The following is a 27178-nucleotide window of genomic DNA, read 5'->3' as shown; positions in this document are numbered from 1 at the left end:
CCATGAATTCCAAATTTAGGTATGTACATGTCCTGCATTATGTGTAAAACATTTTTAGACCTGTTCCACTGCTCCTCAGCTGTCTCTACACTTAAAAGCTTATCCCAGTCTGTCTCTTCTTAGACTTTACCACATCTGCTCAAAATTTGCCCTACCAAAGTTAAACTTAACAGTTTTAGTCTTAGCTTTCGCACTCCTCGAAAACACAGAGAACTGTATTATATTATGGTCACTTGACCCTACTGGTTCAATTACCTCTACACCCTCAATTCTATTCTGATTATTACAAAAAACTAAATCCAGACAGGCTTCACCCCTCATTGGTTCTTTAACTTACTATGTTAAAAAATAGTCACTGATTACTTCTAAAAATCCTGCAGCTATTTGCAAGGTTATCTCAGTTTATTTTCTGGTAGTTAAAGTCTCCATGATTATGATATCCCCTGTAAACTTACCTTTTTTAATATTACCAAAATGAGGTGCATTGAAATTATTGTCTGCATTGGGCGGTCTGTAACACACTCTTAATATAAGGCCTCTTTCCCTAATGCTTTCCAGACGAAGCCACATATCCTCTCTAAGATGGGGCTCATCATCCAACTGAAGAGGACTTTTATTTAAATTTTGTTTTAAAGAAACAGCAACCCCACCTCCTTTTCTGTTTTGTCTATATCTCTTAAAAATGTGTATCCCTCTATGTTATACTCATCCCCATCTTTGTTATTTAGCCAGGTTTCTGTTGCTATTATATCATAATTATGTTCTGCTACATACAACTGCAACTGTTGAGTGTTGAATATAACCTAATTTTAAATAGCAGTGTTTGGTATGCTTTACTGGTTGCATTCCTAACGTAATTATTTTACATGTAATTTCTTTATGCACAAGTAAACTAATTTAAAAATTGTTAAAAACGCTATCTATCTATCTATCTATCTATCTATCTATCTATCTATCTATCTATCTATCTATCTATCTATCTATCTATCTATCTATCTATCTATCTATCTATCTATCTATCTATCTATCTATCTATCTATCTATCTATCTATCTATCTAATACTGCAAGTCGGCAGTATAGCAGTGAATTATTTTGAGTTTCATGTCTAGTTGTGCCGCCATGTTTTTTTTTCAGACCCACTGATTTCTGCTCCTACATCCCAAAAGAGTGTGCATGTGAAGTGTGCTTGATTTGGCCTTGGAATGGATTGGCACCCTCTCTAGCATTGGTTCCTTTATTCTTCCCAATGCTGTCAGGATATGCTTCAGTCTTTCCAATTCCGAAATGGGTTAAGTGGGCTTGTGAGTGTAATGATGCAATCATTTGAACTTCCCAAGTCTCAATCAATAGTGCTTTGAGTATAGCTAGTTCTGGCTTGTCTTTATTGGAGCAGGGTATATGACCGGGTAAGAGTCATAATAATATATGTTTAATTGTTTTGCAGGGTGGTGGTTTCTGTGCTGACCTTCCTAGGGACAGATTGCAGCCTCTCAGAAATTGGAAAGTTGGCTGACTGCACTGGTGGAAAGGTAAGAACTGCATAAACTACCAATGCAGTTGACAAAGAGTGCATTTGTTGCAGGTCAGCAGTCATGTGATGACATTGTGTTTAGTGGTCAGTTCAACAATCTGCACCGTGAAGTGCTATATAAAATTAAATATCATTGTGGTCAGTATGGCCGAGCTGTTTATCATATTTTGTTTTGAGGATACCTTGGTTATTAAAGCTGATGTAAAAGTAGTGTTTCTTGATTTATTTAGGTGAATACAGTGCAGCCAGGTAGCCTCTATGATGAAATCCAAAACATTCTTGAAGATCAAGTACTAGCTACAAATGTTGAGACTACATGTATTCTTCCTCCTGGCATGTAAGTACTTTTCCATTTTTCTCTCTTGTAGCTAAGAGTTGAAGTGTATGATCATGGTATATGTGGCTGTTATCATGTAGATGCTTTATGGAAATTTCTCTTCTGGTCACACTAACCAGGACAGGAGCAAAATCAGACACTTCTTTTGTATAATATTTATTTGTTAGAAGTGAAGGAACCCTGGTTTTTATAAGCCAATGTTGAGTGGTTCATATTATTGTACTAAATCTAAAAATGTAAATTTCTAATTCACTATTAAAATTACTTTGCTTTGTTAAAACATTTTTTGCATCTTGTAATTATATTTCATGAGTGGGCTAAAGATGCATTGTCTGTCTGGTTTGAAAAGAAAATAATGAAAGCAGTAGTAAAAGGAAAATTAGTCAAAGAGAGTGGTGGTAGTGCAGCTTGTACTATGCTTGTAGCCTCATGGGTGTCACTACCTGTCTAGATCCAATCGTTAAATTATTAGGGATAAATACTGTACAAGACATGAAAGGAGGATACAGAATGTTGTAGTCACTGTACAACAAGCTTATTATAGCTAAAGTAAATACATTCAAACTAAATGCATCATTTTGAAAAAATCAAAAGCAGTTTCCCTACCAACCCACACAACTCTTCTAGATTCTGTAAGCATCCCTTTGCCTCAAGATTCCCCCAGAATCCTGGGCATGCAAATGCTTCTGTGATGCTTCAGCTGGCAATCAAAATGACACCTAGGCCAGAAAATCATATATGTGCATCAGCATCCATGGGTAAAATATATGTTTATATATTTTTGGTGTTCTAAGCCATTTTTACAAGAAAAGATTTTGTATTAAAAAAGGGTGAATTGATTTAGAAATCTTTTGAGCCCTCTTACAAAACTGAAGGAGTAGACTAATTGATGAAAGGCGAAAGTCCAGAAGGATACTGGCCTTTACTCATCTGATATTTAAAAGGGCAAATGTCAGTTGAAAAGAAGAATATTTCTCTAATACTAAAAAAAGTCAGATGTAAGAAAAATAACAGAAGTAAACAGAACAAAGTTAAATAAAACAAGAAACAAAAGTTCATATTAGATTGCAAAAGGTAGTTTTTTTCACACAGGGAAATGTAAGTCATTTCTCTTGATGAACTCAAAACAAAGAAATGGATAGAATACTAATGAAATACTTGTGAACCTGAGTGATAATTGTAAACTCACAGGTAATATAGATGTCTATAATAATGTCAGATGTATATAAGTTTTAATGATTGCTGGGTTTAACTAGAACTGGCAAGTAGAAAAGTGTCCTGAGATTGTTCAGTTAAAGAAAATAGAAATTTCAAGATAAGATTCGCTGGCATAGTGGACGTCCCAGCAGCCTCCAGACCTCCACAAAGCCACACAAAAGCATAGATATTTCATTTTTGAAAACAGAAAATATTTTGTGCATTTTTATATTTTCAGTGCAGTTATTGTTATGATTAATAGTGTCAAATTCAACAACAAGGAGGTGCCATTGTCACCCAGCACAATATTGGGTTCAAATAAAAGGTTTTTATTTACCACCAATACATTTCAACACTAATTCCAGCCAAAATACTCAAAAAACAAACAGATTCTCTTTCTCCTTTTGCCTTAAGTTGAGCATCGCCTGCTACCTCACAACTCTGACTCCAATTCCTATGTACTCCTAAGGGCGCTCAAACTGGAATGCCATGGGATGACCACTGCCACCTGTTGAATGTAGGATTGAACTACCCCTGGCCTCCGGCTTCCGCTGATCTAGTGGTACTGTTGTGGCTTTACAGTAAGGAGTTTGTGGGTTCGCTTCCCGGGTCCTCCCTGCATGGAGAGTACTTTGAGTAGTGAGAAAAGTGCTATATAAATGTAAAGAATTATTATTATCATTGTTATATAATTCCATCTGGGCAAGAAGCTGTTTCCTCATCAAACTAGCATGCCCATCTGTCCTTCCATTATGGCCTCCCATTCAGGCAAGAAATCATCCTCCACCCCAGCCGGTACGCCAGTCCTTCCCCGTACCTTCCCCTTGGGCACTTACAGCTGATTTGGTCTGTTTAATTTGTCAAATTATTATTGTAGTTTTTGGTGTTTCAGATTGTTATTCCTTTTCATGAATGCTTTTGTGTTGTTGGTACTAACTGAACCATTGTTAAATCACTGTTAAATTAGAAGTCATTGCTTGTGCCTGATTGAAGCAAACCATGTAAAACCTTACATTATATTTTTGACACTAAAAATAGTCTGCAGTCACATTGCAGCTTAATTTTCCATTTTTTTCTTCATATGTGACGTAGGTGTGATGTTTTTAGAGAAGTATGATTGGCAAAAAAAATGACACTGAGTCAAAACTTTTCAGAAAGCATTTGCACTACTTTCGTAACAACTGTTTTGCTTCTAAACCATCCCCCATCATGTTCTTACCAGTCCTGTCTCCTGTCCTTTGGGCCAGTTGTTTCTGTATACAGCAGTGATAAATGTGCTCAAACCAAAAGCTCTGATCTTTCATTTCCTTTTTCCCTTCCTAGCAATCACAAGCTTATTACTTTGCAGACAATGTCTTTTACTGAATCAATGTGAAGACACGAAGTTACCAGCATCTGTCTAATAGTTTGCATCAGTCTGACAAAATTTTTTTATTTAATTTGTGCATAAGGGGCACATTCAAAATAAACATGTGTACTTATATCAAATTTGTATTATTCACAAAAAAGTATTTGATAAGTCAAAAAATAGACATGAGGCAAAAATTAGGAAAGTCACTTTTATAAGCAGTGTGAATGTAAACTCACACTTCTTTAGATGATATCTGTTTTATGTTCAACAACAGCATCCAAAAATGTTACATGTATGAAAATGGTAAATATGGGAACGTTAAAGCAGGGTTCATGCCCATTTTGAGTTATACAAGTGAGAATGCCTATTGTCTGAAAACAAATTTCTCATGCTGTCTGCTTCTCTGCTTATCTTGAAGTTGGAAAATTGGAGACTGAATGCACTTGCATACTGCTGCAGCAGTGGAGGGCATGTAAACCTTGCAATGTGACAAGTGTTATAGATTTCTGAACCAAAGCAAGAGAGAAACAAGAATTCAACATTGTGTTTGTACTCTTGGAAAACAATTTGTTAATTAGCATAATGTTTAATGAAAAAGTACAGAGCAGACTTTATTCATTGTGTAACTTGATTTGTTAATTTACTGGTACATATAATAAACTCTGGAGTGGAGGGTATCTCTTTTAGCCTTAAAAAAGTTAACAGTTGCTAATGTGACAGCTAAACACATTAGTTTATGTGTTACTTAACACCTGAGTGATTTTTGCCTTAAAGCAACACTTTTGTAGGCAATCAGAAGTTAATAATTCAAAGTATTTATTTTAGTGCAATATTGATAGTACCTTAAAAAATGTGATTCTTCACTTGTTTCACTGCATTGTAGTACCTTATAAGATGAAAATCAGAATTGGCAGAGTAAATATAATGCACTTTGTGAGAGTTGCTAAGAATTATCAGGTTAAAAAATTATGTAAATAGAAGAGAACACATTGGATCTCAAAAATGCAAACTCAAATATTGTAGTTATCTTGTTCCTTTTGCTTTTGTTTTAATAGTATCTATTTTTATTAAAGGGAAATCAAACAGTGGGCTGCTGACTCATTGCAGTTTTATCTGATTTTAATTATTTTGCCAAACCCTTAGAGTCTTAGAGTGGTATTCTCTTCCAAACGTCATATGGGTTAGTATACTGTTTCTAGCCTGAGCTGTCTTTCTTTGCTATGATGTGTTTGTGAACTGGCTGCTTTATTTTTGTCTATATTTTTGTATAACTAGTAAATTCATTTTTTGATATACTATAAAGAATATTATGTGGCAGTGTGTGTTTCTTGTTTGGGGCACAAAAAGATTGGCTATGTTTTCAAGGTGTACATTGAACTTTAGCCCATCTGTACGTGGTAAAGTTTTCAAATTCTCACTGAAGGTGAAGAGTTGAACCAGGCTTCCTGTATCAAGCAGATTTGTCAGTATTATTCTTTCATTTGTTTAAAGATTGACACTTCACAATGCTCTGTCTAACTACACAGTTGTTATGATTTGGTAACTTCCTGAATTAGTTGTTTCTTCTGGGATTTTAATTATTATTTTTTCTATATATGTTCTGAAAGCAATATGAACTTTTATTAATGTCATGTTTTGTATTTCCCTTAATGTGATGCTGAGTCTGTGGGGTCAACTACTGAGACTGTGTATCAATGAGCAAGTAATTTCACCTGAATGTGCTCCAATTGGAAAAATAAAAGAAATGTAACCAATTGTATATTAAATAATGTTATTTCCCTTTGATAAAGGTGTCAGCCAGATAAGTAAATGTATTGTTCTGTGTTGCCATGGGTAAATTATGTGCAGCACTGCACAGTCTATCAACTGCTAATAAAATAATAATTTAACTGTTACATGGGGAAGTCATTATGAACGTTGATGGCTAAGTGAGTCCAAGAGCATATTAGACTCACTTATCCAAAAATGACCAAAAATATGTAGGGAAAAGTTTTTGTTTTACCCGGATACCCCACAATCAATAAAATGTTTTTCTAATTAAGCCTAGATATATGAGCAGCTTCTGGAACAAAAATTAGCTCTTAAAGAACACCTGAGAAGTCAAGCTCATTATTTAGTGCTTATTCAATAATTTCTTGGACATGGAAAACTCCTGCAAATAAGAATCTTTCCTTGGGCAGAATTAACTCTGCTTTTTGTTGAATATTTTTTGTCATTAATCTGTCTGAAAAGTGTATTTGCTTTAGTATTAAGTTGTAATACACTGTTCACTTAAATGAAAAAAATATGTCTAAAAAGTAACAACTTTGTAAGTCAATATTATGCTAAGAAAGAAAATGATGACAGTGGCACTGTATCCAATGTCTCATTTTGTAAAGTTTATTATATAGCAAACATTGTACAGTGTAATTTCAGTCAGATAAACATAGGTAGCTTAACATAATGTAATTTTGTAAAATCTATGTAATCCAATTCAAACTTATGTGGGACCAGAGCCTATCCTGTCAATTGAAATGCATTGAAAACAGATGTGGAAATTGTGTTTTTTATTAAAATGTTTCCTATAGACAGCATTCAAAATATGAACTTCATATTTCACATTTAGCAAACAGATCATGCTAAGGCAAAATAACACCTCCCTGACATGTTGAACATGCTGTCAAATTGCCAAGAAAGGTTTAAATGCCATCACCATAAACCATTAAATACTAGTTGAGAAAACACAGAATATATCCCTTTTAAGGAGTCATTGTTTGGGGCAGTTAGCAAACATGAATCTGTAAATTCCAAGGTGTTAGTATTAATTAATCTAGTTGTACATCAGCTTTCCCTTAATACTAAAAGTACTATGGCTGACAATTGATGTTATGTTTTTAAATCTTTAATTATTTCATCAGTGTTTATGTCAGGCTTCTGTCCTTCCTTGACTGTGTATAAATTGCTATACTTCATGTTGTTGCAGCTCTGCAAATCTGTCCATAAAACGTGATTGACGATATTTTTCTTAGTTTTTTTTTTATTAACATGAAGGACTCAGTAATGATACCTACAAGCTATGCCATTGAATGTTGCTAATCTCCTCAGGGTCACAACTTGACGGCATTTGTATGTCCTTTTTATTTCAACAAATCCTCTCCTGTTGCAGTTATTGACATTAATGAACATTGTTTTTACTAAAAAATAATTTCTGTCTGTATTTACCAGACAACTATAAAGTAATCAAGAAAAATGTCACACTTATAATTACTCACATTGTTTCACTATGAATGATTAAAAAACCACATCTTAAAACAGCCAGCATTCCAGTTATTTAAAGTAGGTTAAAAAACAACTATAAACTTACTTGAAATGGCATTGCAATGTTTTTTATATGCTGTGGAATATGAAGTACACAGCCAACATGAATCTGACATGGGGAATGTAGAATATGCAAAGTGGCACACAGTTGATAGAGCCACGAGTGAAGAAAACAGTGGTCAACAGTGGTTCACTTGCAAGAGTTTCACAGACTTTGGGAGACCCAACAATGAATACATAAGTGAGAATAACAGTGAAAACTGTGAAAATAGAAGGACCAATGCAATGTAGTACTTGACCATAAATAAGGCACTTTTATTAAAATGCTTGTGAATATATTGAATTACATGCACACCATACTGTAGCACAAATTGAATTGAATACTTGGTTTGATGGCAGATGCATACAGATGCAGATGGAAAACTCAACTGTTTATTCTTGTATTGCATGCAAACTCAACTGTTTATTCTTGTATTGCATGCATTTTCAGGTCTGCTATATCTGTGAAAAACTTATAAGTGAGCTGCATTCAGTTACGGTTCGCTCAATCCACAATGTGCCATCCTGCATGTTATCCTTTTCCCATGTAAAACTACTGTTGACTGTATACTTCATATACTGACAGCTTTGCTGCTATATGAAACACTTGGCTTACTGATGAAATGCTGATGCATTTTCAGGCAGTGATAGTCAAACAAACCTGACTAAAGTTGGGATAGCTGATTATCTAAGTAACATATATGTATAATAGATACTATTCTCTATTTGAAGAATCATCACATTCAATTGTCAGTGAAAGACATTATGACTGGTGATTTGATTCCTGAGCCTTTCATAGGCAGTGTGAGGAAACTTACTTCTGACAGTATTTTTATACCACTTTGCCTGGCAAATAAGCTAATAAGCTAATTGTCAAAAAAGACAAGCCTACTCTTTCCCAAAATGTAGACAAAACAATATAGGAGCTGCCAGACCACTGTGAAAGGACACAAAAGATGGTCAAGGTGAAAAACACTGAAATTGTGCAGTGTAGTATGGAAGTGAGAGAAGGCACACGCAGCAAAACATAAGTGAAGAGTATTTTTTCAGGTCATATGCATAAACAATTAAACATAAACAAACTGTAAATTGTCACCAATAAAAATCAGTTTCCACTTAATGCATTATTTTATGTGCCCAGTTGATTGAAATGTGTTTGTTTTGGTTTTCACTAGTAAATGCTAAAGTAGATTTCTACCCCATGTACACTAATATTTAAAGTGAAAATATATATGCGAACAATATAGTATATGCTTTGTGAGAAGAAATTATTCATTTTGACATTCACTCAAGATGCATTTAGCTATCCCTAGGGCAGCAGGGATGCATTTTCTGGATGTCATGCTTATGGGCCATTAGTGAGAACAAAAAGATTCTTGCTGTATTATAGTATACAGGTGGTTATAGTACTGAAAAAATGTGTGGATGTTCTAGTGTTAATTGCATCGTTTATTTTGTCCAGAAAGATGAGAGAACATTTTGGATTCTGTTTATACAGATATATGTGATTCTTGAAAGGCCAAAGCCACACTTTACTTTGGTGAGTCAGAACTTATCACATTGTTACTGTTTTCTGCATTGAGAACTACAGAGCCATTTCAAATCAACAATAAGGAAAGTGAAAGCATGTTGAGAATGTTTGTTTTAATACTGCTTTGAGTATAATAATTAGAATAGGTTTAAAGCATCAGCCACTGAAGAAACACAAGCTAATACAGAAGAATGCATATCATCGGTAACTGTAATATCAAGAGATGTACTAATGATGTTTGCTGCACCATCCCAATATAAAGACTGCCTAATCTGTAACCATGAATGAGCATTTAAATGTGTTCTGTGCTTAAAGCATGTAAGGCAGCTTTGAAATCTGACAACAAGGTGACTGTGAGAGCCATCAGGAAAAAACTTGAAGCTGGCATCTATCCTGAAAATAACAGCTGCAAAATATAAATAGGAAACTATTTCAGTAACAACTAACAAAATGCAGGATTAACCTACCTCAGCAAAAGGAATAATTATATGAAAATGCTGTTCACTGACTTTTGCTTAACATTCATCATCATCCTCTGAAGTTATTAAAGAAGCTTGAGGCCATTGGAGTAAACACCACCCTGTGTTACCGTATCCAGGACATGATGACTTTTAGACCTGAGACTAGTCTGCCTTATAGAACATTCATCTAATACTCTCATCTTTGAACATCTGTGTGCTTAAAATTTTTGAACAATTTCTTTAGGATAGAGCAAAATGTATGCAGTAACACAAGGTTAGCTCAAATATATACTGTACTTACTTAAGCTTTACAGTGTAAAGTTATAAAAAAAACCAAGAAGAAACAGTAAAATATAAAAGGAAAACACACAACCGCTTTACCTTACCTACATCAAAGATCTATAGTACATGACAAAAAGGGCCCAGTGTGACTTCTAAGTATATTAAAACAACTAAAAGGATCAAAAAAGGCCCAGTAATTTTTTTTACGATAACTACTTTTTACGACAAAAAACTGTTGAACAGTTATTTGTAGAGAGAATTACATTTTTTTTAAATTTAAGATAATATAAGACATCATTTTCCCTTTGAGTCGTGACAGATGGATTAAGATTCATCCAGTTAAGCAAAATGAGTCTTTGTCCTCATAGTGTAGAATGGAATATCACAGTCTATCCTTACATGCTGTCATTTCTATCCCATCTAGTGTTAATCAAAATATTAATATTGGTTTGGATATCCAAAAAATGTGCAGAAACTTCAGTGCAAAATTATCTGAGTATTTAACATACGGGGCACCTGTTGATAACATTTACAATTCAGATCTTGCTCTGAATTAATTTTTGAGAACTACATACAGTACCTGGTGTACAATTATTACAAATTAGTATGCTTTGCACAATTTGAAGAATATATTTTTTGAATAGAAGAGTTCATATATATTCCAGACTTTTATATAAACAACATTTATGCATTTTTTTAGTGCTCAGTACATTTCTGTTTCCATGATTATATACAACTAGTCATTTAGCCCGTTACAATAACGGGTGCTAGAACAGTAGTGCATAAACATTAGTAGGAACAGTCTATATTAAATGGCAAGGGACTTTGACCTCATTCTTTTTGTTGGTCGTATTTTTCTTTCTTTCAGCCTTTCTTTTGTTGATGTTTACTTGCTGAGCTGACCGTTCTTCGTGGGCTGCCACCGTGTATTGTGTGTCTAATTTTCTGTGACAGTAATACTGTCTTGTACGGCTCTATTCAATAAGGGCGCGCACAAAAAGGTGAGCTTCAAAAGTGCGACCTCAATTGAGTGCGGCGAATAAAGGCGTTCGTAGATAATTTAGTTCAAATGGCTCTGGAATATGTGAAGAGCAACAAAGGTGCAGATCTTTATTTACGCGCGCCTTTATTCGCTGCACCCAATTGAGGTCGCCCTTTTGAGGCTCGCCTTTTTTTTGCGCGCCCTTATTGAAGGATACCTGTGCGCGCCCTTATTGAAGGATACCGTCTTGTACGTCCGCTGGCTTGTACATCCGTAATATACCTTTAATTTTCTCTGGCGGTAATACAGGCGTGCACGTCGGTAATATGCCTTTAATCTCCTCTGACAGTAATACTGGCTTGTATGTGGCTGTAATATGCGTCACTGTATTGTGTACCTTTAATTTCCTCTCGCAGTAATACTGGTTTGTATTTCCGTAAAACGCCTCTAACTTTCTCTGACAGTAATATAGCGAGTCGCACCGTGCCCCGCGCAAGCGCACTTCATCAGAAGACACCCACACACGGACACCTGGACGCACATAGGGATTTTATATATATAGATTTTATTTCCAAGAATGACTCAGACTCATCAGGTTTTTATGATTGTAAGCCTGATTACCTAAAATGATGAAACAGCCTATAGGGAAAAGGGTCAACAGATGAAGCAGTAATAAAAACCCATCTCTCACTACAAACAAAACAATAAAGCTGATTATGAACTTCAAAAAATTAGAAATTTGAAAAATTGCATGCAGTTTTAGACATAAAAGGATTTACTATAGAAAGATTTTCTTAAGATCCCCATCATCAGGGATTACAATGTCAATATTTATGGGAAGGTTGAGTAAAGTCATCTGTCACCCTGAAACTTCTCAGACTTCTACAGATGAACAGTGATAGGCATACTGAAAAGCTGTGTCAGACAGAGTCTGTAATGGTAACTATATGGTGACATACTACAAGGCCTGCTGTCAGAGGTTAAAATGGCTCACTTTAGCATTGGAGTCAAGCTTTCATTCCATTGTGGTAAGCTGTACATATCTCAGCAAAAAAACTGGTTACCCACCTGCTATCCAGCAAGAGATTATACTGGTAATTCACATAAATTGGCATGACCTATTATCAAATACAATTATTGTAAATAATGGAACTTTGCATATTTGTTGCTATTTTTGTTAAGATAATAAAACACATACAATAATATAAGGATGAATTGCAGATACATTTACGGAAGCAATACAGTGGCCATTGCGTTATGAAATTAAGCCTGCTGTGTTACTGTCTGTGTGTACTTGTTTAATTTTTCTGCACCACTGGAACTATCAACAAATACTTCTCATTTTACTGTTAATTAATTTAGCAATAAATTAAAATTAATTGAATTGAATAGTTAGGTTTTTTATTTCTGTACTTAACCATGTGAAAATATTAATTGGATTAAATGGATTAAAGATATTTTATAAAAAGTATATGTCAGTGGTCAATACAGTATGTTAATACAGTACCATGTCTAATATGCAAATAATTTGGGGGAAACCAGAGTTTTACAGAGAAAAGCTTAATATGTGTATTTTTAAGGGAGTTCTAAGAAAATTATTAGACAGACATGGTCAGATTCACTACATAATGAATTATCAAAACAAACAGACAATGCAAGTTACTAGTAGTTAAACAGATACAAGATTGAAGACCTACTAAACCTACACATAGCGTGAACAAGCAAACGCTCTGTAAAGGCAGTGACTAGGCCAAGACCCCTTGGAAATTGGAGGCAGCAATGTAAATTATTGTGTTTCCATAGTTTAAATTTTAGGGTGATAATTTAAATTCAGTAATTAGCCCAGCAAAGTAATACTGCATAATATCAAAGTATTATCCATCCATCCATTTTCCAACCCGCTGAATCCGAACACAGGGTCACGGGGGTCTGCTGGAGCCAGTCCCAGCCAACAAGGCAGGAACCAATCCCAGGCAGGGTGCCAACCCACCGCAAGACACACACATACACACCCACAACACACTAGGGCCAATTTAGAATCGCCAATCCACCTAACCTGCATGTCTTTGGACTGTGGGAGGAAACCCACGCAGACACGGGGAGAACATGCAAACTCCACGCAGGGAGGACCTGGGAAGTGAACCCAGGTCCCTAGGTCTCCCAACTGCGACGCAGCAGCGCTACCCACTGCGCCACCGTGCCGCCCTATCAAAGTATTAGAATAACTTTAATTATTAAGATTAGGTTTGCAGAATGCTTATTGATCTATGATTTACAGAATGATAGACAACCCTGCTGTGCAGGGCTATAGCCTGCCTTGCACTGTATATTGCTCAGACAGGCTACAATTCCCTGAGAATCTATAAGTGAAAAATCAGTTTCATAAAATTAATGTCTAGATTTATACCATAAATCCCAAGCACAGCATACCATACTTTTAAAATGAGATTCTAGTTTTAAATGATTTTCCCCATTTTCTTTTTTTTTCCTTTTCATACTAGAATGAATCATAGCTAGCCACAACCCTGAACAGGAACAGACAAGTTAAGAAAATAGATGGATGGATGAATACTGTTTTAGGCATTTATTTTGTACCTTATTTTTTATTATTGCATCTGTGATAGTCCAAAAGTGTAACATATTTTTCCATGTACTGTTATTCATTGACTTTGCTTGAATAAGAAAACAATCCCTATGTATATAATGTGCTTGTGTTCTTAGGTATAGAGGGCAGGAATGTCCGATGAGCAAGGGCAAGTGGCCTTCATAAGATAGTAAACCGTGCAGTGTACATCCATGAGTCACATTGTCTGCTGTCCACAACAAGGCTGAAATGTCCATTGAAGAATGGCAACAAGAAGCACAAAGAAACAGGGATGTAAGGCATATCTAGTGAACAGAGGTTCCTAAATGCCCAACACAGACAGGCTTACCGTTGTACCATTAAACCTATTTTAATAAACAGATGTTTTGCTATTCCAGTGATTACAATATAATTAGCCATCTTACCAAGCACATTTCAAAGTTAAAAAAGCAAAATGCATTCATAAATATCCCTTCCCTTTGTCCTTAACTTTGTTCCATTGTGTTGTGGATGGCTTGGTCAAATGCATATTCAGAAAAGTGTGCTTTGTATAAGGACTCATTGATCTATTATTTGTTCTTTTACCACAAAAAATAACACAGACATTCTTTATAAAGGGGCTGAGGCTGTGGTTTGATTTGCCACATAGGTCTACATGGAGATCTTGAAGATAAAGCAGCTGATTAAGATCCATTCCAGTATATGCCTTCTGGTCAGGAGAATCAGACAAACATAGAAGAAATGATTCCTAACATAGCCACTGCAGATGCCAGTTACTGATGACTCTGCAGCTTCCTGTCAGTGGCCCTGATATATTGCTTTAACACACCTCAGAGGTTAATTAAGCTTGTTCAAAAAGGCCTGTTAAGGTCTGTACAGTGGTTTATGTAGTTCTATAAAATTAATTCTGTATTCACATGCTATAGGAGTTTTCAGAGGTCCCACTTGTGACATTACACCTTACCAATTCACTCCATTCACATTAATTTCCTGTAAGAGTTTTGGAGAAATGCAAGGATGCTGCTGATGTTTATACTTGATTTGTAAAAAAAGCATTTAAAAATAAGCTGTATTTTTAATTAAAATAAACAGCAAATTAAGAACATTAAAAGTGTATTGTTTTGCTCAATTACACAATTGCATTTCTGCCTGATCAGATTTTTTTATTTTATATTATTGATGAAAGGTCACATTATGTAAGAGATTGCAGAATTTGGGTAGCATTGTTTTTTCCAAATTGCCTGACTGGGAGCTCTCACTTTGAAGGGCGTTCACATGAAATTTACAACTGTGAAATATATTTTCTGTCTGTGTGATACCACATGAATATACTGTATCTGTTATTATCAAGTAGTAAAAAGATGGCTTGTTAAAACTGAGCACACATCTTTAATTAGTGCCAAAGAAAGAATTATTAAAAAAAACAATTCTGTATATTTTTGAATAAAAAAGTAAATGTTAAAAACCTTTTAGACTCAGAATATCTACAAAATCTACTCTTAAAATGTGGAAAGCAATATTAAACTGAATTTAAATACTGAGGGTGATATAGTTTTGTCACCTCATATTTTTAGAAAGAGTGTTCATTTTGGTATTGGCATAGGGTACTTCAGTAAGTGATTTGTGTATTTTCACAATGTTCGTGTGAGTGACCTTTGAGATTCAGGTTTTCACAAAGAGTCCAAGGATATTTTAGTGGGTTCATTTAGAACTCTGAATTGTTTTGGGATCATTGTAAGAATGTGTGAGGGTTAGGGATGGGAATTGATAAGATTTTCACGATTATGATTCCATTTTCGATTCTGTTTAACAATTCGATTCTTTATCAATTCTCCTATCGATTCTTATTTTTAAAAAAGGAAAACACACAGGTCGATTAGCTTAGAACTTTGTTTTATATCTTCTCTTCGAACAAGATAGAAATTTAGGAGTAGCATGACCTTACCAACCCAACAGTAAGATCTTAAGAGATCCACAGCCTACGGCTCCTCGATGGGGTGCCACGGGGTCCCCAGAAAAAAATTTGTAAATGTAAAATAATAATAAAATAAATATTCTTCTGTAGCAATAACAAAGTATAACATAAATTATTCTGTGGCAATTACACAAGAATGTCCAGTAACATTTACACTCTCCTTTTTAAAAGTATATATGAGCTGAGCACTCAAAAATAAAACTACATCAGCCAGCAACAAATGCAATCAACTCAAGTCCAATGGAACTGTGCACTGTGCAATTCTGCAACCATCAACTATTTTGACAGCTACATCTATGTTGGCCACAATATCAACAGTGGCTGCCACAACCTTGTCTTTGATACCATACTCCTCCAAGATCTCATCAGTCTCCTCTGCTACAGCTGTCCCTGTCTGTGCCTGGTACACTGGTTTGGTTTTGAGGACTTTTTCTCGAGCCTGGCCATTCCTGACATAATGCAGCGTTACTGTGAGGTAATGATCTTGACTAAAACTTGTCCATCCATCTGCAGTGACGGCTGCCTTCAACACATGTTTCAGCTCAGAAATCAGATTTGCCTTTTCGACCGCATACCAAACAGGGATCAAGTGGTTGGTTAAACTGTCTCTGTTTGGGGCTTTGTACTTAGGGTTCAGAGTCTTTGTCATTTCTCTAACAGATATATAAATGGAAACAGAGAGAACATGCAACTTTGACATTCCCTGACTTAGCCTACAATTAAACACATTCACTTACCGAAAATCGGGGGCATCTACTGTGGCAAATGGGTGCAAGCCTTTTACCACAAACTTAGTCACTGCTCGGTGACATTCGTCTATCCTGGCCTGTGTCATTTTACTTTTCCCCGCCTCTGTGAAAGGAGAAGCTACCGGTAGACTGCAGCGAGAACTGCCAGCATCTGAGACAGCCAGACTCTGTCTGTCTCTCTCGTCGTGGTCATCTAAATGCAATGCACAGTAATAGCAGGTTTTGCAATAAGGCAAATCGCGCTAACATAATATGCAATGTTAGTTGATTAGTTACCTGCCGTATTAACGGGAGAGGACGTGCAAACGTTACCGCTGCTGCTGGGTTGAGATTCACTAGTCCGGAGTGGATCAAAAATATGACATTCATTTAAGGTTATCGCATGTTTTGTGAGCAAATGCTTTTGCATATTCGTAGTGTTTCCTCCCTTTGATGAAATATCTACTTTGCAAGTATTGCAAGTTGCCCTGTTGTCATCCTTTCTCGTAAAGTATAACTAAACTTTTGACCGTTTGTGCCGCTTAGGCGCCATGTTTCCTGCTGGGTAAATGACGCTACGCAACGTGGTGACGTCATTCGAGGCGACTGGAATCGATAGGGTAATCGTTTGCAAAAATGGCAAACAATTCCAAGGAATTGAAACAGTAGGAACCGGTTCTCAACAAGAACCGGTTTTCGATTCCCATCCCTAGTGAGGGTGTGAGATGATGAACAGAGGTAGTGTATAATGACAGATTCTTTCTTTGAGCCCGTAGGTTCCAACTGTTTTGCAGAGCAGTAGCTTCCAAAATCCTCAGTAGTCTTAATAAATTAAATCTAATTAATTCTTTCAGCAGTAATTTTTAAGTACATTCAAAAACTCCAAGGAGTGGTAGGAGGTGTACACAGATAGATTCTGGATGAAAAAAAATATGAATATGAATTAAATATGAATCTTCTGTGTCTTAAATTACAAAAAGGTGGCTTATATTAATATTATGAAGTATGAAAAAAATTAGCGATATGTTGTATTGGGCAGTGTATCATCATCTTGTAACACTGGATTGTTGTTTTCATTACTGAAAAGAAAACTTTCTAAGTGAAGTTATTACAGTCCAAAATGTTGCTGCCAGATTCATTATTGACTATGAATAGGGTTTATGGGTATGATGACTCAGAATCCCATTAAAAGCTAGAACATCTATTATTAACATTGAGGGCTTGAACTTCATGGAGCTTTATTGTAAAGTATTACAATTGCTAGCAGTTTGTGTTGGTTTTACAGCAACAATTGTTAAATACAGTAAATGGTTTGCATTTTGATCTGAGATGTATATTAGTCCTGAATAGAGTTCAATTTAATATTTACACTTAAAACAGTTAACTGCTTTAGCAGTTTATGTTTTAAATAAGCAGATGCACATCCAAAACAGATTGTCCTGAAGGAAGTTTAAGCTGTTAGTGACTACTCAATAAAATTTCATGAGTGTCATGTTACAGCCAGGGTTTATTCCCTGGATTATTGTATGTTTAACATTTCCTTTGTTGTGATTTTTGCTCAATTTGAATTATGTTTCATATGTTCATTTTATTACTGTTGTCTGTTTATTGTTCATTCATTCAGTTACTTCCGGTTTGAGTGAACGCTGGCGGGACTGGTCGCCGCTGCTCGCCGGTAACTAGACTATGTGATTTTGTGGGTATTTGTTTGTTTTTTTTTTGCCATTTTGTTGACATCTCTGCGTGGCTGTATGTGCTGTGTATGCATTTAGCTTCATCCTAACCTCCGTTTCGTTTGAAACCTACCGGCTTATTCTCTGGACGCCTGAGCTGCCTCTGGCCTCCTCACCTACAATGTGGACTGGTAGGATAATCGCCTGGTTAATGCTTGTTTGGAGTCTTCTGTCGCTCGTTATCCAACCTGCGACTGGCCTCCTCCAGTATCCAGCTGCTGAGCTTCTTCGATTGCGTCTTCTCCAGTCTGTGCCTCTGCTGTCGGTGCTGTATTTCGACCCGGACGTCATACTTCTCCCTCGTCGGAGATACATCCACCGTGGGTCTCGTCGGAGATTCCGAACGGACGTCTCAAAAGGAATTAACTCTTTTTGGTCTGATTTTCGGCACCCTCCACACAACACAGATAGGAAAGCTGATCATAGCGTGTTGGCCAGCTTAGCTAGGTCGACTAACACCACTGTCAAATGCGACAGCAACATTGTCAGCTTTGGTCTACTAAACATCCGCTCACTCACGAGCAAGGGACATCTCATTCAGGATCTCCTCATTGACCGTAAGTTTGACTTTCTGTGTTTAACTGAGACTTGGCAGCAACCTCAAGACTTTTCACAACTTAATGAATGCACCCCCCCGGGGTTTGTTTACACTTGTCAATCCCGTGCCTCTGGCCGTGGAGGAGGTGTCGCGATTATTTATCGCGAGAAGTGGAAAGTCCTGCCGTTCTCTGCTCCTGCTGTTAGCTCTTTTGAATCGACTGTGTGTCAACTGTCTGGCCCAGTTCCTACCATTATTGCAACTGTCTACCGTCCTCCTAAGTCAAACAACAATTTTTTGAACGATCTTGTTACCTTCCTTACTCATTTATCTGTAATTACCCCAAATATAATTCTGCTGGGGGATTTTAATGTACATCTGGACAATATCAATATCCCTCTCACTAGAGACTTTTTATCTTGCCTGGAGAGTTTTGGATACCAGCAGCACACTGATGTTCCTACTCATTGTAAAGGACATATCTTGGACCTGATCTGCTGCTCTGGTGTTGTTCCTTTTGATCTCACAGCAGATGAACTCACTATAACCGACCATTTTCTTCTTTCATTCAATGCCAAACTTACCTTTTCTGTTCCTAAGCTTCCACGTCTCATAGCCTTTCGCAACATTAAGAATATTAACTTGAATTTGCTGTTTTCTAGAATCGATTCCCAAATGGACTTTTATAATTTATCCACTCCCATAGAACTGGTCTCATATTATAACACCTGTCTTAATGATATTCTTAATTCTCTGGCTCCGCTAAAAACCCGTTCTGTTTCTTTTTCTTTTTCTGCCCCTTGGTTTACGCCTGAACTTCGGCTTCTGAAAGCTAAGGGCAGGCAACTTGAAAGGTTGTTTAAAAAATCCGGACTGTTTGTCCACAAAGAGATGTATAAAAATCATCTTCTCTATTATAAGGATTGTATAGCTCAAACCAAGTCTAATTATTACACTCAGTTAATTACTCGTAATACAGGTAACACCAAGACTTTGTTTTCTTTACTTAATAATGTTACACAACCTCCAGACTCTTTACCATCTCACCTTTACTCAACTGCTTTCTGTAATTCTCTTATGTCTTTTTTCAACGAGAAAATCCAAAAGATACATCAGCACCTTGGTCCAGATCCTCTCTATATTCCTTCTGAACTACACTCGCCTATTCACTTTTTCTCTTCTTTCCAGCTTCCCACTTCCTCTGAAATTTCAGATCTCATCTGCAAATCCAAGTCATCTACTTGTCAGCTGGACCCCCTGCCTACAGTTCTGGTTAAAGCCTGCCTCCCCTCTCTAGTCCCTCTCATTTCTGCCATCATTCACTCTTCTCTCACTACTGGTATTATTCCCTCATCTTTTAAAACTGCTGCTATAACCCCAATACTAAAAAAACCTGGTGCTGATCCTACTAATTTCAATAATTTTCGCCCCATTTCTAACTTGCCCTTTATCTCCAAAATTCTTGAAAAAATAGTAGCTATCCAACTTCACACCCATTTATCTCATAATAATCTATATGAAAAGTTCCAGTCTGGTTTTCGCCCCCTTCATAGTACAGAAACGGCACTTGTTAAAATTACTAATGACCTCCTTATGGCTGCTGATTCTGGTCTAATCACTATTCTCATCCTCCTTGATCTGAGTGCGGCCTTTGATACTATTTGTCATACCACTCTCCTTAATAGATTATCTCTGATTGGCATTACCCACACTCCACTTGACTGGTTTAGATCCTACCTCTTAGGCCGCACTCAGTTCATACAACTTAAAACCTTCACATCCCAACCCACCGCTGTTACCTCTGGTGTGCCCCAGGGCTCTGTCCTGGGGCCTCTTCTTTTTATTATTTACCTTCTTCCCCTTGGCAATATTTTTCGCAAATATAACATTAATTTTCACTGTTATGCTGATGACACCCAGCTCTACCTTGCTGGTAATCCCACCTCCTCTTTTCCACCACCCTCGCTTATTGACTGCATTGCTGAAATTAAATCCTGGTTTTCTTCGAATTTTCTTAAATTAAACAGTGATAAAACTGAGGTTCTCCTCATTGGTTCAAAATCATCATTATCCAAAACCAATAATCTTTCTCTTATTATTGATGACTTTGTTGTTTCCCCATCATCTCAGGTCAAGAGTCTGGGTGTCATCCTCGACAGTACTCTATCCTTCCAATCTCACATTAATAACATCACCCGGTCTGCTTACTTCCACCTACGTAATATTAATCGTATTCGCCCCTCCCTCACTCCTCACACCACTGCCATTCTTGTTCATAGTCTTGTCACTTCTCGGCTGGACTACTGCAATTCACTCCTCTTTGGTCTCCCGAATAAATCTCTTCATAAGCTTCAGTTAGTCCAGAATTCTGCAGCACGTATCATCACTCAAATCCCATCTATTCACCATATTACTCCGGTCTTGCAGCAGCTTCATTGGCTCCCGATTAAGTTTCGTATTGATTTTAAGATTCTACTATTAACATTTAAGGCCATCCATAACCTCGCCCCTCCATATCTGTCTGACCTTCTTCATGTTGCCATTCCATCCCGTAACCTTAGATCCTCTTCCTCCACCCATCTGACTGTCCCTCCCGCCCGTCTAACCACCATGGGGAGCAGAGCTTTCAGCCGTTCTGCTCCCAAGCTCTGGAATTCATTGCCTGCGGATCTCCGAAATATCAAATCATATTCATCCTTCAAATGTAAACTTAAAACGCATCTGTTTAAAATGGCTTTTTCTTTTTCCTCCTGATTATAATGGTTTTGTTTGGTTTTAATTTCTAGATTTTCTGATGTTTTAAGTTTTTTTTTATAATTGTGTCTTTTATTTAATTATTTAATTATTTATTTATTTATTGTTGTTCGGTGTCCTTGAGTTCCCTGAAAGGCGCCTTGTATAAATAAAATGTATTATTATTATTATTATTATTAATTGTGTACTTTGTCTACAAATGTGAGTCTGTTTGTGATATCAACACTCTTGAGACCTTCCCCTGCCTGTCTGATATCCAGAGAAGAGGATCTCAAGAGTAGTGTATTGAAATTTGGAGAAATCATCTGTAACTGTTGGATTTTGTGTTTCTGTTGGATCTACTGTTTTTTTTTATCTTTGCTCTGGTTATTGGATTTCGGTTTAAGATTGTGTTTCGGTATTTGTTTGCTTAGATTTCCTTTCTTGCAACTCCTTTTTGCTTGGTTTGAATTTCTTTGACCTTTTTTATTTTGTGAATAAATGCTATCATTTATAAAGATTGTTTTGGTGAAACCATTCTCTTGAGAAGCATTTAAAACATTTTGGGACTTTAAATGCATATTTGGGCATTTGAAGCCCGAATCACCACCCACTGGAGTAATGTCTATTCTAGGTAGGCTAGGGAATGCCCCTGTATTTCATGTTTCTTTTGAGTCCTTACACCCTTTTTGCTTTATATGGTACTCCAGTCAGCCTCGACTGCAGCAAGTAAATTTGTTGTTAAATAATTTTACTTAAAATAACAAAATATATAGAGTAATACATAAAGTAACATATGCTTCAATCAAAGATTCACTTACTTGAGCAATACATGCCCATTGTGATTTCTCATCTACAATAAAAAAGTAAAAATTATTCAAAATGTCTACAAGCTGTTTTATGATAACAGTAATGAATTCTTGCCCAAGTCTAAGATGTTCTTGATCCATTCCTTAGAGAAAGTTTGATTTAATAAAATAAATAATTGAGTTAAGAGAGATAGATTGGGATTCTTCCAATTAAACAAGATGAATATTCATATGATCAATATAGTTTAAGACACAAAACAGTTTCTCACAGATAATGTTACCCTATCTGGTGTTACTTCAAATATTGCTGTTAAGGGTTTGGGAGTGATTTTAAGCAGTCTGGGTGATGTTCCAAAATTTTAGCTGAAAATGATCTGATTGTAAAAGAGGCAGAAATGTGACCTAATAAGGAAGATACCGGTTAACAATTTTCACAATTTGGACCTTGTACTGGATACATTTTAGAGAGTTTGACACCAGATATGTCCATACTATATTTCAGCCAGGGTTTCCCCACTGGCTGGGGTTCAAATGCTGTTTATATGTTGTAATACGGCACTATATAGCGCCCGACGTGGCACAGACTGACACAGAGGCACGTGTAAAACCACAAAGAGTTTTATTTTTCTTCAGCTGGAGGGTACGTCTTCCCCGTGAACCCCCCAGCCACAACACAGTCCCAAAGCACTTCAATTCAGTCAACACACAACTCTCCTCCCTGGCACCACCACTCCTCCCAGGCAACCTCATCCTCTTTCTCCCGATTCTGGCTCCTAAGTGGTGGATGCTGGCCTTTTTTATAGCCCACCCGGAAGTGCTCCAGGTGCTTGATCACCTGTTGCTAATTGTACTTCTGGGCGGGGCTGTAGTGGTGTCCACAGAGGCTCCAGGATCCATGCAGCATCCCCTGGCGGCCACCCCAGATCCCCATAGGGTTGTAGAGAACTCCATCTCCCATGAAGCCCTGCGGGAAACTGAGGCACCAACATCACCCAGGGAGGCTGCCACCAAGCCCATGGCTGCTCCCCCGGAACATATGCAGCAGGGGCGTCCCGTCCGGGCATGGGACCCGGTCGCCCATTACAATGTTTATTTTGTTAATATTCTGTCTTAACAGTGCTGATATTTCTGTTTTATTCCTTATGTTTTGTGGGTAGTTCCCCAAGAGGTGGGGCCACATGCCCATCACAGTTAAGGGACTGCCCTCAGCTCTTTAAAGGCTGTGGACAACCCACAGTCCCTTGTAATTCATTCTTAATGTGCTTGTGGTAGTGGTGATTTCCATATTATTTACTGGATTTTTTGAACCTGTGCTGTTTTTTAACTTTGCCTCCTGGATTTCAGACTGGGACTTGGTTCACTTTTGGGACTGCCTTTTGAAGGCAATACATTCTATGCCTTATATGCTCTTCAGAGCTTATTTTGCCACAAATAATTTTTATGAAAATAAATATTTCTATTCATAAAAATTCTTTGTTGCTCTTTTTATGTAACTAGTTAGGTTTGATGGTTTCCCTCTTTAATAGGCATTTTTGAGCATTTTTTGTGACTTAGTGTGCTTTGGAACTTTCAAGTTCATAACACATTGTGTATTTGTATTTAAATTATAATGTCCTTTGCACAAACTGAAGAAGAATGTATTTTCTGAATACCTGAAAGACTTTTTTTTTTCTGTATGACTTTCTTCTAAGGTCATCTAGGGATATATTCCTTAAACTCTGGCAATAAAACCTAAAAATGCTACTTTTACCTTTAACAAAACTAGCTAGTATTTCCTCAGGAATAGGGATCTGTGGACATTACAGTAAGGAAAGAAGGAATAGTATTGTTCACATTTTTAATTTATATATGGAAAATATAGTGGGTTCTAGGATTTACATGATAGAAGTTCAAAAGAGGTATACATGTTGTCTATATAAAGATATCCAAAGGAGTGAATACCCAAAGATTTCTATATGCTGAATACTGATGTTAAAAAGTTGTATTATATAGTTATAATGTACCTGGTGAAAGCCCTTCTACCTTAAAATATGTTCTACACAGGTACAAAGTATTAAGTGACTGGTGGACTGCAGGATTTGTGTTAGATTGATGGTTTTTAAGGTTAACTAGATTTTGAAATTGGTTTCAAATACATGATTAGACAAGTGAGGATAGTTTCGTTGACATATTTTCCATTCCAAAGTCTTAATGTACATATGTTTGCAGGTTAGTTACAAAAAAGCCACAGTGAGCTACAATTTTTCAATTGAAAGGGTTTGGGTGTTACGGAAACTGGGATTCCTTAACACTTATTTTGAAAAGACTTCCTGTGGTAATGTGAAGACAGGAAGGACTTTTATAGTGAAGCAAAGTGTGGTAGGAAGTTCATCATCTTGTGTAAGGTAGAAGGAAAAAAAAAAAGAACTGGGGAAGAAAAAGAAGCCACTCTGGAGAAGGAGATCCTCCATCTTGGGAAACAGGCCTGTAAAGTGAACTGCTTGAACTGATATAAAAGATTACAGTGTGATTGTGGATTCTAAATGGAATGGAGAAGCTTCTGGATAATTTGTTTAATGGATTATGCTTACTTGTTGTCAGACTGTAGAAACAGAAAAAAACAGCCAGCATTGGATAAAGCAAAAAGGTTACATTTGATGGGTAAGATCAATAAAATTTCATAAAAAAACAGAAACTATTCCCCTGCTTGGTGGAAGTTTTAAAAAAATAACAGACTCATTTTTCTTTAGTTTATTCTAACCTTTATTCTTTTGTTTATATATATATATATCCTGCACCTGTATTTGTTTATGATTTGTGGACGAAGGTTCGAGGCAAACAGCAGGCAGACAGCAGATGTAGAGTAAAAAAGCAATTTCTTTATTCTTGGTGAGCAGAGAGACCATTGCAGCCCCTGTCAGCTAGTGTCACTGACAGTTTCTAGTCACAGCCCCCCTTCCTCTTTTCACAGCAGGCTTTTATATCTTTTTTGTCACGTACGCACTTACCGCAAAGCTTATTTTATAGTTGCAGCTTCACAAGCAGCCCTCCCTTACTGGTGGGGTAACTTCTTGTTTTTTAACTAAGACAGAGTGCATCTTCCTAAGGGCTGACTCACTTAATAAGCTTTAACTTCCCCACATCACATATCTTAACAATCTTAATGCATTCATATGGTTAACACAAAGAACTCTTATACTTGCAAATGTATACTGTACATTTTCTTAGCATCAGCTGGTTTGCATAACATATTTTTCATCCACCCAAACGCACACAGATAGTAATCGTCAAGGCGATTTAGACTTATTTATCTAAGTACAAATTGTTCCGTTGCACTTAAATGTAGTCACAAGATTTTCTTCCTTTTTCTTTTTGACTAGGTCAAAAAGGCCCTCAGCCCAAGATTTTTTGTTCAACTACTATTTAAGATATTGATTCAAATTTTTATTATTCCACAGATTTAATTTTAAATTCTAAATACACCCTTGGTGTTTTAGTAGTTCAGGTTGGTGATAGTTGATTATTACACAATAATAGAACAGTAAATTAAGTAATACCATGCCATCTACTGTACTTCGTTAGGTCTCTGTAAAGGTATTTTTAACACTAGAATTCCTGAAGCCTAGGAAAAAACTTGTAATCCTGGCCCTCCTTAAATCCCTTAGCACCTCTCCATTAGCATCTTTTGTTTTGTAAATGCATCAATCAGCACAAGCAGCAAGCAGCCTGCTGTCCCATCCACCGCCTTGACAGAGCTCAGCTCAGGCAAAAAGTTCTCCCAGCTCAAGCCAAGGCTCCTTGTATGCATGTGAGATCTGGAGTTGTATAAGGTAAATAATACAGTATATCGTTATTTGGAATACATGCATTTCATGTGTGTTCCATGTCTACAGAGATCTGGGTAAGTGTAGGATGAAAGGAAATGCAAGAAATGCTGAACATATACCTAAAGCAGAAACTTTTTCCAAGTTACACTAATAATGATGTGAAGTGTATAATGTGTGAAGACTTTAGTCCATATATCAAATAAACACATTTATTGATGTTTTATTCAAGAATATAACCAAAGAAAAAAAAAAGCATTCGATTTACATGTGGCTGTCAATGAGTTTAAAACTCAAGCTCAAATGTCAATCGACAGGGCATTTACATTTATTCTTGAATGGTGCAGAGGTAAGAACTGCTGCCTTATAACCTGAAGGTCCTGGGATCAGGACTGGGTGCTCAGCATTTTAGGTAATGAGCTGCTATTATTATTTCTACAATATAATAAAAGCATATTTTGATTTGAGTCTGTAGCAGTCACGGGACATTGCATCATTGTATTCTATCAACATATAGTTCTGAGCAGGCATCAGCAACAGCACTAATCTTGTGAAAAGAATGGAGATGAATGCCATCAACTAAGAGAGGGAGAGGCAAGTTCATTGGACCACATAAATGTCACTTTGAGAATAAAACTGAATAATAAAAAAACAAGCGCTAACTTTTACAAGTAGCCAAAATTTACACCAGGTGTTACAAACTCAAATCAAACGTATGTAAGTCAGTATGGAGCCTCCTGCCATGCCATTTTAAGGGTTCACACTACTTTCTTAATGGTCAACTGTGCAAGATCTGCAAATTCCTCAGTACAATGCAGGCTATCTACTGCCTGCTCAATTTCAGTCACCCAGAGCTTAAGATTCTACATTAGTTAGATTTCCTGCAGATGTGGACCTCTTGGGAGTATGCAAGCTTCCAGAAAATCTAACATCAAACAGGGCTTGCATTGTTTTGGACTCATACTTAAAATTTGATTGAGAGACTCTTAATTCATAAACATTCTTAAAATTAAATATTAAATATACATTGAGTTTAAATGATATACATTGCTTGCTTATTTTCTGTTAAAGATACTTTCACTAATACCACTAATACTAACACCTTTTTCCTGTTGTAGTCACACACATTAAGTTGCTGATAGTGTTTTAAAGTATTGGATGACAGCACCAACCCCTGGTCTGGCAGGCAATTGCAGTTATTCAATCCCGTAAGCTGGCTCCTATGCACACATATAGCACTGTTTAAATGCCTCCTCTTCAAATGTG

At 36.6% G+C, this 27178-nt stretch overlaps 1 protein-coding gene across 1 annotated transcript in view; it reads left to right on the top strand.

Moving 5' to 3' along the window:
• The window catches only part of LOC114642651 (circularly permutated Ras protein 1-like), a 334580-nt gene that overhangs the window by 144409 nt on the left and 162993 nt on the right, over positions 1-27178 (top strand). Inside the window, exons 14-15 of the mRNA XM_051933702.1 lie at positions 1446-1530; positions 1763-1869. Coding sequence (XP_051789662.1) covers positions 1446-1530; positions 1763-1869 — 192 coding nt within the window. The remainder of the gene's footprint in view (positions 1-1445; positions 1531-1762; positions 1870-27178) is intronic.

Source organism: Erpetoichthys calabaricus, chromosome 11 (assembly GCF_900747795.2).
Source record: "Erpetoichthys calabaricus chromosome 11, fErpCal1.3, whole genome shotgun sequence".
Classification (NCBI taxonomy): domain Eukaryota; kingdom Metazoa; phylum Chordata; class Cladistia; order Polypteriformes; family Polypteridae; genus Erpetoichthys; species Erpetoichthys calabaricus.
This window is presented reverse-complemented; position numbering and strand designations above follow the sequence as displayed.